General features: G+C 50.6%; 1 protein-coding gene across 4 annotated transcripts in view; it reads right to left on the bottom strand.

Moving 5' to 3' along the window:
- Nucleotides 1-12,605, bottom strand: part of CROT (carnitine O-octanoyltransferase) — a 40,525-nt gene extending 27,920 nt beyond the window's left edge. The window contains exons 1-3 of one of the 4 annotated variants that reach the window (XM_038755561.1): nucleotides 12,584-12,605; nucleotides 4,419-4,552; nucleotides 1,289-1,413 (exon numbers count right to left, since the gene is read on the bottom strand). In XM_038755561.1, coding sequence (XP_038611489.1) covers nucleotides 1,289-1,413; nucleotides 4,419-4,533 — 240 coding nt within the window. In that variant the 5' untranslated portion in view covers nucleotides 4,534-4,552; nucleotides 12,584-12,605. Of the gene's footprint in view, nucleotides 1-1,288; nucleotides 1,414-4,418; nucleotides 4,553-5,920; nucleotides 6,132-9,325; nucleotides 9,341-12,583 lie in introns of those variants that run through there. The other 3 variants (XM_038755562.1, XM_038755560.1, XM_038755559.1) reach the window with 3 other exon arrangements.
- Nucleotides 12,606-13,605: the final 1,000 nt, after the last annotated feature.

Here is a 13,605-nt window from a genome sequence, read left to right on the forward strand (position 1 = left end):
CCCCAGTGCTTAGAACAGTGCTTTGCACATAGTAAGCGCTTAACGAATGCCATCATTATCATCATTATTATTCTACCAGCAAATCGGGTTGGACACAGTCCTTGTCCCTCACTGGGCTCACAGTCTCAATCCCCATTTTACAGATGAGGGAACTGAGGCCCAGAGAAGGGAAGTGACTAGCCCAAGGTCACACAGCAGACAAGCGGTGGGGCCGGGATTAGAACCCAGGTCTTCTGATTCCCAGACCCCGGCTCCTTCCACTAGGCCACGCTGCTTTTCATAGCGTATATGTTATGTATGTTATTTCTGAATAGTGGGGAGATGAATCTGGAAGGAATCTGTCCACAGTCCTAATTGCACTTGGGTAAGTCGTTTCACTTCTCTGTGCCTCAGTTACCTCATCTGTAAAATAGGGATTAAGACTGCAAGTCCCATGTGGGACATGGACTGTGTCCAACCTGGTTAGCTTGTATCTACCCCAGTGGTTAGTACAGTGCCTGGCACATAGTAAACACTTAACAAATACCATTTTTTTTTAACCAAAGAAAGAACCCCTTCTGACCAGTTATGCTAGCCAAAGAAGAAGCGGTGTGGCGTACTGGACAGTGTACGGGCTTGGGAGACAGCAGGACCTGGGTTCCAATCCTGGCTCCACCACTTGTCTGCTGTATGACCTTGGGCAAGTCACTTCCCTTCTCTGGGCCTCAGTTCCCTCATCTGTAAAATGGGGATCGAGACTGAGCACCACGCGGGACAACCTGATCGCCTTGTAACCTCCCCAGCACTGAGAACAACAATAATAATAATAATGATGGCATTTATTAAGCGCTTACTATGTGCAAAGCACTGTTCTAAGCGCTGGGGGGAATACAAGGTGATCAGGTTGTCCCACGTGGGGCTCACAGTCTTCAACCCCATTTTACAGATGAGGGAACTGAGGCCCAGAGAAGTGAAGTGACTTGCCCAAAGTCACACAGCTGACAAGTGGCGGAGCCGGAACTTGAACCCATGACCTCTGACTCCAAAGCCCGGGCTCTTTCCCACTGAGCCACGCTGCTTCTCTGAACAATGTCTCTGTTCTCTGAGAACAATGTCTGGCAGATAGTAAGCGCTTAAATACCGTAAAAAAAGAAAAATCAGGGAGCTATTAAAGGGAAATTCCTTGAGAAACAGAATCGGAGGTTCAAATCCATTTATGGCTCTAAAGGTTTTTAAGAAATAAGAGTTGAGAACCAGAGCTTTAAAAGGTCGTTTAAACCGGCCACGCGGATCAGTAAAACAGAATTACCCAATTCCTTTTTCCTTTGGCCCGTTCAAGTAACTTCTGGTGCAACTTCTGTCCAACTCCGTGTTGAAACTTGGCAACTATTTCTTGAGTTCTCTGATATTCCTCATCAGTTGCAAATGGTTTCACTATTAAAAAAAAAAGGTCACAGAGAAGCAATGAATCAAATTTTATCCGCAGCGCTTCTTGATAGACGCTCCCACAGACCGGGCCGCTCACAGACAAAGCGATACATGTGGAAGAGGAGTAAGATCAGATTCAAGCAAACGGGGTTAGACACAGTCCCTGTCCCACATGGGGCTCACAGTCTTCATCCCCATTGTACAGATGAGATAACCGAGGCCCAGACAAGTGACTTGTCCAAGGTCACGGAGTAGGCTAGTGGTGGAGCCGGGATTAGAACCCGTGACCTTCTGACTCCCACGCCCTCTTTCCATCCACGCCGCGGTGCTGCTTCTCGAAGAGCACGGACCTGGGAATCAGAGGACCTGTGTTATACTCCCAGCTCTGCCACACGTCGGCTGTGTGACCTTGGGCAAGTCACTTAACATTTCCGCGCCTGTTACCCCATCCGTTACGAAGTTCTTTGTGTCCAACCTCAATCCCTCCTGCTGTTTTTTTTTTTTGTTGTTGTTCATTAGTTGTTGTCTTTTTTTTCTTTTTAACAAACCCTATCCTCTCTTGTCCGGTCCTCACGGGACCCCACGATCACTCAGCATCTTCCCCAGAGAAGCCCATCAGAGGTGAGAAGGGTTAGTCACTTCCTCCACTTGTCTGCTGTGTGACCTTGGGCCGGTCACTTCGCATCTCTGGGCCTCAGTTCCCTCATCTGGAAAATGGGGATTAAGACCGTGAGCCTCATGTGGAGCGGGGACTGTGTCTCACCCCATTTGTTTGTATCTACCACGACGCTTAGTACACTGCCCGGCACATTGTGAGGGTTTAACGAATACCACTATCACCATCATCAGTCTCCTTCTCTAAGCTCCACACCCTTTCCTCTTCCCTTTCAGGAACAACATTTCTTACTTCATTTTCACCACCGTTTCCCAGATCCTCTCCCGTTTCTCTCCATAATCCCTAGGCTCCACCCTCATTCGTTCATTCAGTCGCATTTACTGCGCGCTTCCAGCGCGCAATACACTGTTGCGAACATAGCCATTGAGACCCCCCGACGGTGACTCTGCATCTGATTTTTGTTCACAGCCTGCTCTATTTGCAATCGGGCCCTCGCTTACATTTTTATTCTCCGCCCTGCCCTGCTCAGAGCGACGAACATGTGAAATGACAAATCATGGTTGCGTCTGTGAAGCGCTTTACCGCGTGCCAAGCACTGGGCCGGATATGCACAGCACTTACGTACAGATCTGTAATTTATTTATTTACATTGATGTCTTTCTCCCCCCCTCCGGACTCTAAGTTCATCGTGGGCAGGGAATGGGACTGTTTGTTATTGCGTTGGACTCTCCCAAGCGCTTAGTACAGTCCTCCGCACCCAGAAAGGGCTTGGTAAATACGGCTGAATGAATGAGAATGGGTATCGAATCCCCGTTTTACAGATGAGGAAACTGAGGCCCAGAGAAGTCAAGCAACTTGCCCGTGGTCACGCAGCGGGCAGGAGGTGGAGTCAGGATTAGAACCCAGGCCCTCTGACTTCCAAGCCTGGGCTCTTTCCACTAGGCCACGCGGGTTTTCTAAGGCTTCGCTTGCAGGCACGGCAACGTTGGTGGGATTTTAATCAACGGTACCCAACGTCAGCCACCCCCATGTAGTCCGAGAAGTCCCAGGAATGTTCCGGGAATTGGGAATTCGACGGAACCATGTTTCCCACCCTCAGAGGACCCAGATCCTCCCCCAGGAACACCTGGCCCTCGCCGTGGACCAGGTGAAAGGCGACAAACAGAGCACAATCCTCCCAGATGCTCCCTTCGTTACTGAGCAATTGATGGGATTTATCGAGCGCTTACTGTGCGCGGAGCACTGTACTAAGCGCTTGGGAGAATACGACACAACAGAGTTGGTATAAAAGAGCAAAAATCAAAGAATCCGAGTCTCACCAAAGATAAGCATCGGGATCTCAGCTTGACCTAGTGGAAAGAGCCCGGGCCCGGGAGCCCGAGGACCTGAGTTCTAATCTCAGCTCTGCCCCTTTCATTCATTCATTCATTCAATCGTATTTATTGAGCACTTACTGTGTGCAGAGCACTGTACTAAGCGCTAGGGAGAGTACAAGTTGGCGACATATAGAGACGGTCCCTACCCAACAACGGGCTCACGGTCTAGAAGGGGGAGACGGACAACGGAACAAAACATGTGGACAGGTGTCAAGTCGTCAGAATAAATAGACTTAAAGCTAAATGCACATCATTAACAAAATAAATAGTAAAATATGTACTTGCCTGCTGTGCGTTACCTTGGCCAAGTCACTTTACTTCTCTGTGCCTGTTTCCTCAAACAGGGATTTCCTGTTCTCCCTCCTTCTGAGGCTGTGAACCCCACACGTGTCAGGGACACTGCCCGACTTAATTATCCTGTACTTACCACAGTGCTTAATAAACCCCACACTTGACATTTTCCTGACAGAAACATGCCGAGTCCTATTTTTTAATGGCATTTGTCAAGCGCCCACTATGTGCCAGGCGCTGTTCTGAGCGCTGGGGTAGATGATAAAATAATAATAATAACGATGGCATTAATTAAGCGCTTACTACGTGCCAAGCACTGTTCTAAGTGCTGGGGAGGTGACAAGGCAGTCAGGCTGTCCCAAATGGGGCTCACAGTCTTAATTCACATTTTCCTGATGAGATAACTGAGGCCCAGAGAAGTGAAGTCACACAGCTGACAGTTGGCGGAGCCGGGATTTGAACCCGTGACCTCGGACTCCAAAGCCCGGCTCTTTCCACCGAGTCACGCTGCTTCTCAGATTAGATCCGGCTAATCAGGTTGGACGCAGTCCCCGCCCCACAAGGGGCTCACAGTCTTCATCCCCATTTTCCAGATGAGGGAACTGAGGCCCAGAGAAGTGAAGTGACTTGTCCAAGATCACGCAGCAGACAAATGGCCGAGCCCGTGGGGCCCGTGTCCTATTCGCTAGGCCACACTGCCTCCAAAGAAAAAGATCCCAAAGCTGTACCTGAATCCAGGTATTTCTTCAGCGACTCTCCCAGGGACGGTACAGGAAGAGGAGGGAGGGAGTCCTGATACTGGAACGTTCGCTCTTCAACCGACTTAACCACCTGCTTTTCCATGATGTTCCCGCGACAGCTCCTGAAACAAAGGATAATCATTCCCACCAGCATTCCCAGCCCTTCCCCACCAGCCGCACGCAGAAGTCAATCTACTGCTCCCCTCTCCCTCTGCGCCCAAGGAGTTGCTTCTGTTTGCCCGGAGCAAATTCCCCAACAGGGGCCCTTGACGACCACATGTAAAGTGAGGAGATAAAGTGGGCTGAGTGACCTTGGGTGAGTCACTTCACTTCTCTGGGCCTCAGTACCCTAGTCTGTAAAATGGGGATTGAGACTGCCAGCCCCAGGTGGGACAGGGATTGTGCTCAACCCAATTTTCTTGTTTCTACTCCAGTGCTCAGTACAGTGCCTGGCACACAGTAAGCGCTCAACAAATACCACAATTATTATTACTCTTATTGAGAGATAGAAGAGAGTAGATGAGAAGCAGGATGGCCTAGTGGATACAGCCCAGGCCTAGAATTCAGAAGGACCTGCGTCCTAATGACGGCTCCGCCGCTTGTCTGCTGTGTGACCTTGGGCAAGTCGCTCCATTTCTCTGGGCCTCGGTTACGGCTTAGCAGATAAAACACGGGCCCGGAAGTCAAAGGTCACGGGTTCTAATCCTAGTTGCACCGCATATCTGCTGTGTGACCTTGGGAAAATCATTTCACTTCTCTGGGCCAATAAATACGATTGATGATGGTGATGGGCCTCAGTTACCTCATCTGTAAAATGGGGGTTAAGACTGTGAACCCCCACGTGGGACAACCTGACTCCTTTGTATCTATCCCAGAGCTTGGAACAGTGCTTGGCCCATAGTAAGCACTTGACAAGTACTATCATTATTATTATTATTATTATTATTATTGGGATTAAGACCGTGAGCCCCATGTGGGACGTGGACGGTATCCAACCTGATTAGCTTGTATCTCCCCCAGCGCTTAGTACAGTGCCTGGGACAGTAAGTGGTTAACAAATATCATTAAAAAAATAAAGAGTCAAATGGGATTATCATTTACCCATTATATATATACACATATATATAAAAGTATATATATATAATAGATAACATATACATATATTTATCCATTTTGATGCTATTGACACCTGTCTACTTGTTTTGTTTCGTTGTCTGTCTCCCCCTTCTAGACTGTGAGCCCATTGTTGGGTAGGGATTGTCTCTATCTGTTGCCGAATTGTACTTTCCAAGCGCTTAGCACAGTGCTGTGCACACAGTAAGTGCTCTATAAATATGATTGAATGAGTGAATGAATTCTAATTCTTTTAGTTTTCGCCTGATTTGCTTCTTTTCAGTTCCCCCACCCTCCAATTAATTCAGGCCGTGGGGAAATCTTTCTTTTCGGAGTGAGCTAACAACTAATACAAATTACACAATCCGCACGCCGACCTTCGTCTCTCTTGCAGACTTTGATTGGCAGAGTGGGCACATAAAAACATAGTATCACATCCAAGATGTTGTGTCCTTCTCCACAGACATCTGGCCACGGGCCCAGGGCTCTGTTTCCAACAGCACCAGGGCACTTGGAAAAAATATACGCTCGTTGCCCTCATCAGTGGTATTTACTGAGCACTGATCGCAGAGCACTGTAGTAAGCGCTTGGGAGACTGCAATAAAACAGAATCGGTAGACACGAGTTTACAGATCAGAGAATTCCTGGAAACCCACCCGACACCCTTAACTCCCTCCGTCTAAACCTTCGGCTATTTTTGGATGGTATTTGTTACGCTCTTATTGTGTGTCAAGCACTGTCCTGAGCGCTGGGGTACATACAGGCGACCCATTCTGGCCCGTGTCTGTGAATCGATCCAAATCTACTTGGAGTTCGTTGATATTCAACTTTCAGAGAGAACAACTTTAATGTTTTTACTACCTGCTGGGTGGAGGGGCTATGATTTGAGCAGCAGCGTGGCTCGGTGGAAAGAGCCCGGGCTTTAGAGTCAAACCTTGGCTCCGCCAATTGCCCAATTGTTTGGGCAAGTCACTTCACTTCTCCGTGCCTCAGTTCCCTCATCTGGAAAATGGGGATTAAGACTGTGAGCCCCCCCCGAGGGACAACCTGATCACCTCGTAACCGCCCCGGTGTTTAGAACAGTGCTTTGCACATAGTAAGTGCTTACTAAATGCCATTATAATTATTATTATTATTTGGGTTTGACGTGAACCTCTTTAATCGCTGGTATTTACTGAATGCCGTGTGCGTGGCTTGCGGTGCCCTGCATTTAATATTTGGGAGAGTACAGAAGGGGAAAGAGGTAGACAATCTGATTCCCTGCCCACAGGGAACTTACAATCTAACAGGGAAGCAGCGTGTCTCAGTGGAAAGAGCCTGGGCTTTGGAGTTGGAGGTCGTGGGTTCAAATCCCGTCTCTGCCACTTAGCTGTGTGACTTTGGGCAAGCCGCTTAACTTCTCTGTGCCTCTGTTACCTCATCTGTAAAATGGGGATTAAGACTGTGAGCCCCCCATGGGACAACCTGATCACCTTGTTACCTCCCCAGCTCTTAGAACAGTGCTTTGCACCTAGTAAGTGCTTAATAAATACCACCATTATTATTATTATTATTATATAAGATCATTTACAATCAGAGGAAGTGCTCGAAGAGCAGATCAAGTAAACTGTACATATACAAAATAAGAATAATAATTATTATTATTACGGTATTAAGCGTTTACTATGTGTCGGGCACTGTTCTAAGCGCTGGGGTAGATACAAGATAGTCGGGTTGGACACAGTCCCTGTCCCACATGGGGCTCACAGTCTTCATCCCCATTTGACAGATGAGGGAACCGAGGCCCAGAGAAGTGAAGTGACTTGACCAAGGTCACCCAGCCGATGAGTGGTGGAGGCGGGATTAGAACCCATGACCTTCGGGATCCCAGGCCCGTGTTCTATCCACTAGGCCATGCTGCAGTGGGAGGCGGTGAAAACAAGAGGGCTGCAATGAATTTATAGATTGCATACTGTGTGCACAGCACTGTACTAAACGCTTGAAATAAAGTCGGCAGACACAGTCCCAGCCCCAGAGTGTCTTACAGCCTAGAGGGGCAGACGGACATTCATTCATTCAAATGCATTTACTGAGCGCTTACTGTGTGCAGAGCACTGTACTAAGCGTTTGGGAAGTACAATACAGCAATAAAAATCAATAAATACAACGCAGCCATAAAAAGCATTCAAATCATGACAGAGAGGGGGAATGGCAGAGTACAGAGACTTGGATCTAAGTGTTGTGGGGCTGAGGAGAGGTTATTATTGTGTTTCAATTTCCTGGAGAGGATCTGCCTGGGGAGAAGAAAAACGAAACCGGAGAAGGACTCTGGAGACGGAGAGAGCTGCGGTCTGGAGGATTAGAAGCGGAAGATTGTTCCCGGCTGAAGGAAAATTCAGGATTCGGAGACAGGGGAGTCAAGAACAAGGCCCAGGGAAGACGACGACCCTGCCTGCAGCAAGCACTCGATCGATACCACTGATTGGGAGAGATACATGAGAGCTGAAGGAGCGCTTGATTGTTATTATTATGGTGTTTGTTAAGCGCTTACTACGTTCACAGTTTTGGGAACGGTTTTGTTCCCAGCTCTGCGCACGGTGAGCGCTCGAAAAATACAACTGAATGAATGAATTGGACAATTTCACGTTCCACATTCTCCGTATTTGTCCCTTTTGAATTTCTGCCAAGATCAACCCTCCGAGTCACGGCCCCTGTGCGCCCCGCCAGATGCCAGAGATGCGGAGCAGCTCCCCTGAGGGTTTCAGTTTATCCTTCTCTAAATTTACCTCTCACTCATTCATTCATTCAATCGTATTTATTGAGCGCTTACTGTGTGCAGAGCACTGTACTAAGCGCTTGGGAAGTACAAGTTGGCAACATATAGAGACGGTCCCTACCCAACAGTGGGCTCACAGTCTAAAAGGGGGAGACAGACAACAAAACCAAAGGTACTAACAAAATAAAGTAAATAGAATAGATATGTACAAGTACATGGAGGAGACAGAGAACAAAACAAAACATATTAACAAAATAAAATAGAGATTGTACAAGTAAAATAAATAAATATCCGGCCTAAAATACAGCAATCCGAACTGTCTGATCCTAAGGGAAGGTCTAGGAAAACCAGCTGATGCAGTAAGTCAGATAAAGAAATAATAATGATAATAATAATAATAATGGCATTTATTAAGCGCTTACTCTGTGCAAAGCACTGTTCTAAGCGCTGGGGCGGTTACAAGGTGATCAGGTTGTCCCCAGGGGGGCTCACAGTCTTCATCCCCATTTTACAGATGAGGTAACTGAGGCCCGGAGAAGTGAAGCGACTTGCCCACAGTCACCCAGCTGACAATTGGCGGAGCCGGGATTTGAACCCATGACCTCTGACTCCAAAGCCCGGGGCTCTTTCCACTGAGCCACGCTGCTTTTCTAGTAGTCAGTTGTATTTATTGAGCGCTTATTGTGTGCACAGTACTGAACTAAGCACTTGGGAAAGTACAATGTAACAGACACATTCTCTGCCCACAACGAGCTTACAGTCTAGAGGGGAGACAGATATTATAAATAAATGAATTAAGGCTTTGTAAAGGGGCTGGGAAGGGGGATGCAGAAGGGAGTGGGAGGAGAGGACAGGGAAGGGAAGGCCTCTTGGAGGAGATGGGCTTTCAAAAAGGCTTTGAAGGAGGGGAGAGTCGTCGTCCAGCGGATCTAAGGAGGGAGGGTGTTCCAGGCCTGAGGCAGGATGTGGGCGAGAGATCGGCGGTGAGATGGACGAGATGGAGGGACCGTGAGAAGGTTGGAATTACCGGAGCGAAGTACGTGGGCTGGGTTGGAGATGGAGACGGGGAAAAGTGATTGAGGGCTTTAAAACCTCTGGTGAGGATTTTCTGTTTGATGAGGAGATGGATGGGCAACCCCTGGAGGTTCTCGAGAAGTGGGGAACCACGGCCTGAATGATTCTGTAGAAATGTGGTCCGGGCGGCAGAGGAAGTATGGACTGCATCATCAATCATCATCAATCGTATTTATTGAGCGCTTACTATGTACAGAGCACTGTGGGGAGAGACAGGAGGCCGAGAGGTCAGCAAGGAATCTGGTAGAGTAATCAAGGCGAGGTTGGATAAACGCTTGGATGAATGGGGTAGCCGTCTGGATAGACAGGAAAGGGCAGATTTGAACACGATTGTCAAGGTCGAACCAGCAGGATTTAGTGATGGATTGAATATGTGGGTGGCATCATCAGAGAGAGGAGTCGAGCCAAGATCACGGGCCTGGGAGACTGGAAGGACGGTGGTGCCGTCTACAGTTGATGGGAAAGTCAGGGGAAGACAGGAGGCCGAGAGGTCAGCAAGGAAGCTGGTAGAGTAATCAAGGCGAGGTTGGATAAACGCTTGGATTAATGGGGTAGCCGTCTGGATAGACAGGAAAGGGCAGATTTTAACACGATTGTCAAGGTCGAACCAGCAGGATTTAGTGATGGATTGAATATGTGGGTGGCATCATCAGAGAGAGGAGTCGAGCCAAGATCATGGGCTTGTGAGACTGGAAGGACGGTGGTGTCGTCTACGGTGATGGGAAAGTCAGGGGAAGGATCTGGGTGGGACGATACGGAATTAGGGACTGTATATGTTGCCAATTTGTACTTCCCAAGCGCTTAGTACAGTGCTCTGCACATAGTAAGCGCTCAATAAATACGATTGATGATGATGATGATGATGTGTGAAGTTGGAGGTGACAGTGGGGCCTCCAAGCAGGGATGTCTTGAAGGCAGGAGGAAATGCGAGGCTGCAGAGAGGGAGGGAGATCAGGGCTGGAGATGGAGATTTGGGAATCATCCGCCTAGAAGTGGGAGCTGAAGCTGTGGGAGAGAATGAGGTCTCCAAGGGATTGGGGATACATGGAGAAGAGAAGGAGACCCAGAACTGAACCTTGAGGGACCCCATTCATTCATTCATTCATTCATTCAATCGTATTTATTGAGCGCTTACTGTGTGCAGAGCACCGTACTAAGCGCTTGGGAAGTACAAATTGGCAACATATAGAGACGGTCCCGACCCGACAAGAGGCTCACAGTCTAGAAGGGGGAGACAGACCACAAAACGAAACACGTAGACAGGTGTCAAGTCGTCAGAACAAATAGAATTAAAGCTAAATTCACCCCACAGTGAGGGGGTGGGACGCAGAGGAGGAGACCCGCGAAGGAGACAGATTGAGCCTCCAGAGAGATAGGAGGAGAACCAGGAGATGAGAGTGTCAGGGAAACTGAGGTAAGCGCTTAACTAAAGCAAAATCTGGCCTGCAATGGGGAAAAAAGTCCATTCACGAGCCGTTCACAACCACGCTGGTTTTACTCTCTTGCCCCATGGGCTAAATGGGTTTATTGAATAGTGTCCCCAATTCAGGCCACCATTCAGTTCGCCTACACCTGCTAATAATGATAATAATGGTATTCGTTAAGCGCTTGCTATGTGCCAGGCACTCTACTAAGCGCAAATCGGGATGGACCTGTCCCACCTGGGGCTCCCCATCTCAGCCCCCTTTTCCAGAGGAGCTAACCGAGGCACAGTGAAGTGACTTACCCAAGGCTAGAGAAGCAGGATGGCTCAGTGGCAAGAGCCCGGGCTTGGGAGTTAGAGGTCGTGGGTTCTAATCCCGCCCCTGCCACTTGTCAGCTGTGTGACTTTGGGCAAGTCACTTCACTTCTCTGGGCCTCAGTTCCTTTATCTGGAAAATGGGGATGAAGACTGCCAGCCCCCCCGGGGACAACCTGATCACCTTGTATCCCTCCCAGTGCTTAACACATAGTAAGCGCTTAACAAATACCAACATTATTATTATTACTCCACAGTCGTTTACAGAGGGGCAGCCACCCCTCTCCTGCCCATCATACACAATTAATCCATTGATCGATGATATTTATTGGGGACTTTTGGGACCCAGAGAGCAGGGAAAGGAGGATGGGGGGAGGGAGGAGAGGAGGAAAGGGGGGGATTCTCCTTCCCCTCCCCCAAAATGTCCTATAGAGAGCAGGAAAGGGTGGATGGGGGGGAGGATGGGGAGCAGGAGAGGGGTCTCTCTCCCCCCTCTCCAAATTTTCCAATTAGAGAGCAGGAAAGAGAGGTTGGAGAGGGGGGATGGAGGGGATCAGGGCGGCTGTCCCCTCCCCAAAACTCTCAAGTCAGAAGCAGCGTGGCTCAGTGGGCTTTGGAGTCGGAGGTCAATCAATCAATCAATCGTATTTATTGAGCGCTTACTATGTGCAGAGCACTGTACTAAGCGCTTGGGAAGTACAAATTGGCATCACATAGAGACAGTCCCTACCCAACAGTGGGCTCACAGTCTAAAAGGGGGAGACAGAGAACAGAACCAAACATACCAACAAAATAAGTAGGATAGAAATGTACAAGTAAAATAAATAAATAAATAAATAAATAGAGTAATAAATATGTACAACCATATATACATATATACAGGTGCTGTGGGGAAGGGAAGGAGGTAAGACGGGGGGATGGAGAGGGGGACGAGGGGGAGAGGAAAGAAGGGGCTCAGTCTGGGAAGGCCTCCTGGAGGAGGTGAGCTCTCAGCAGGGCCTTGAAGGGAGGAAGAGAGCTAGCTTGGCGGATGGGCAGAGGGAGGGCATACCCAGGTCATGGGTTCAAATCCCGGCTCCGCCCCTCGCCGGCCGGGTGACTTTGGGCGAGTCACTTCGCTTCTCTGGGCCTCATCTGGAAAATGGGGGTAAGACCGGGAGCCCCCCGTGGGACCACCCGATCACCTTGCCACCTCCCCAGCGCTTAGAACAGTGCTTGGCACATAGTAAGCGCTTAATAAATGCCATTGTTGTTATTATTATTATTATTATTGTTATAAGTGGACAGCAGGGAAAGGAGGATTGGGGGAGGAGGGGGGGGGTCCCTCCTCTCCCCCAAACTGTCCAATAGAGAGCAGGAAAGGGAGGGTGGAGAGGGGGGATTGGGGGGTCGCTCAGTACAGTGCCTCGCACGCAGGGAGCGCTCAAGAAGTCGGAGGGTCGGCCAAGCGCGCGCCCCCCGGCCCCTGCTCACCTCCTCCTCCTCCTCCTCCTCCGCGCACGCGCACAGCCACAGGCGCCGCCGCCGCCGCCGGCCCCCGCGCTGACGTCACCCGCCACAAGCCCCGCCCCCGGGACAGCCGCACGTGACAGGCCCCGCCCCTCCTCGGGGGAAGCCCCGCCCACTGGAGGGCCGCCCGTGGCGTCGCCGAAGACAAGCCCCGCCCCTCTCCGGGGAAGCCCCGCCCACTGGAGGGCCGCCCGTGGCGTCACCGAAGGCAGCCCCCGCCCATTGGAGGATCGCCCCCGACGTCACCGAAGATAAGCCCGCCCCTCTCCCGGAGAGGCCACGCCCACCGCAGGCCCTCCCGTGACGTCACCGAAGACAAGCCCCGCCCCTCCCCGGGGAAGGCCCGCCCACTGGAGGGCGCCCGTAACGGCGCCGACAACAAGCCCCGCCCGTTGGACGGTCGCCCGTGACGTCACGGAAGACAGGCCCCCCCCTCCCCGGGGAGGCCCCACCCATTGTTGGGCCGCCCGTGACGTCACCGAAGGCGAGCCCGCCCCCTCCCCAGAGAATCCCCGCCCACTGGACGGTCGCCCGTGACGTCATCGAGGACAAGCACGCCCCTCCCCTGGGGAAGCCCCGCCCACCGAAGGATCGCCCGTGACGCCATCGGAGATGAGCCCGCCCCTCCCCCGGGAGGCCCCGCCCACTTCAGGGCCGCCCGTGACGTCACCAAAGACAGGCCCCGCCCACCCCCGGGGAAGCCCCACCCACTCACTGGAGGGCCGCCCGTAACGTCGCCGAGAACAAGCCCCGCCCATTGGAGGGGCGCCCGTGACGTCACCGAATACAGGCCCCGCCCACTGGTGGCTCGCCCGTGACGTCACCGAAGACAAGCGGCGCCCTCGTCCACAACCATCATAATCATAACGCTAATGATGGTATTTGTTAAGCGCTTACTACGTGCCAAGCGCTCTTCTAAGCGCTGGGGGGGGGGATTCATTCATTCCTTCAATCGTATTTATTGAGTGCTTACTGTGTGCAGAGCA

The sequence above is a fragment of the Tachyglossus aculeatus genome, chromosome 13 (genome assembly GCF_015852505.1).
Source record: "Tachyglossus aculeatus isolate mTacAcu1 chromosome 13, mTacAcu1.pri, whole genome shotgun sequence".
NCBI lineage: Eukaryota > Metazoa > Chordata > Mammalia > Monotremata > Tachyglossidae > Tachyglossus > Tachyglossus aculeatus.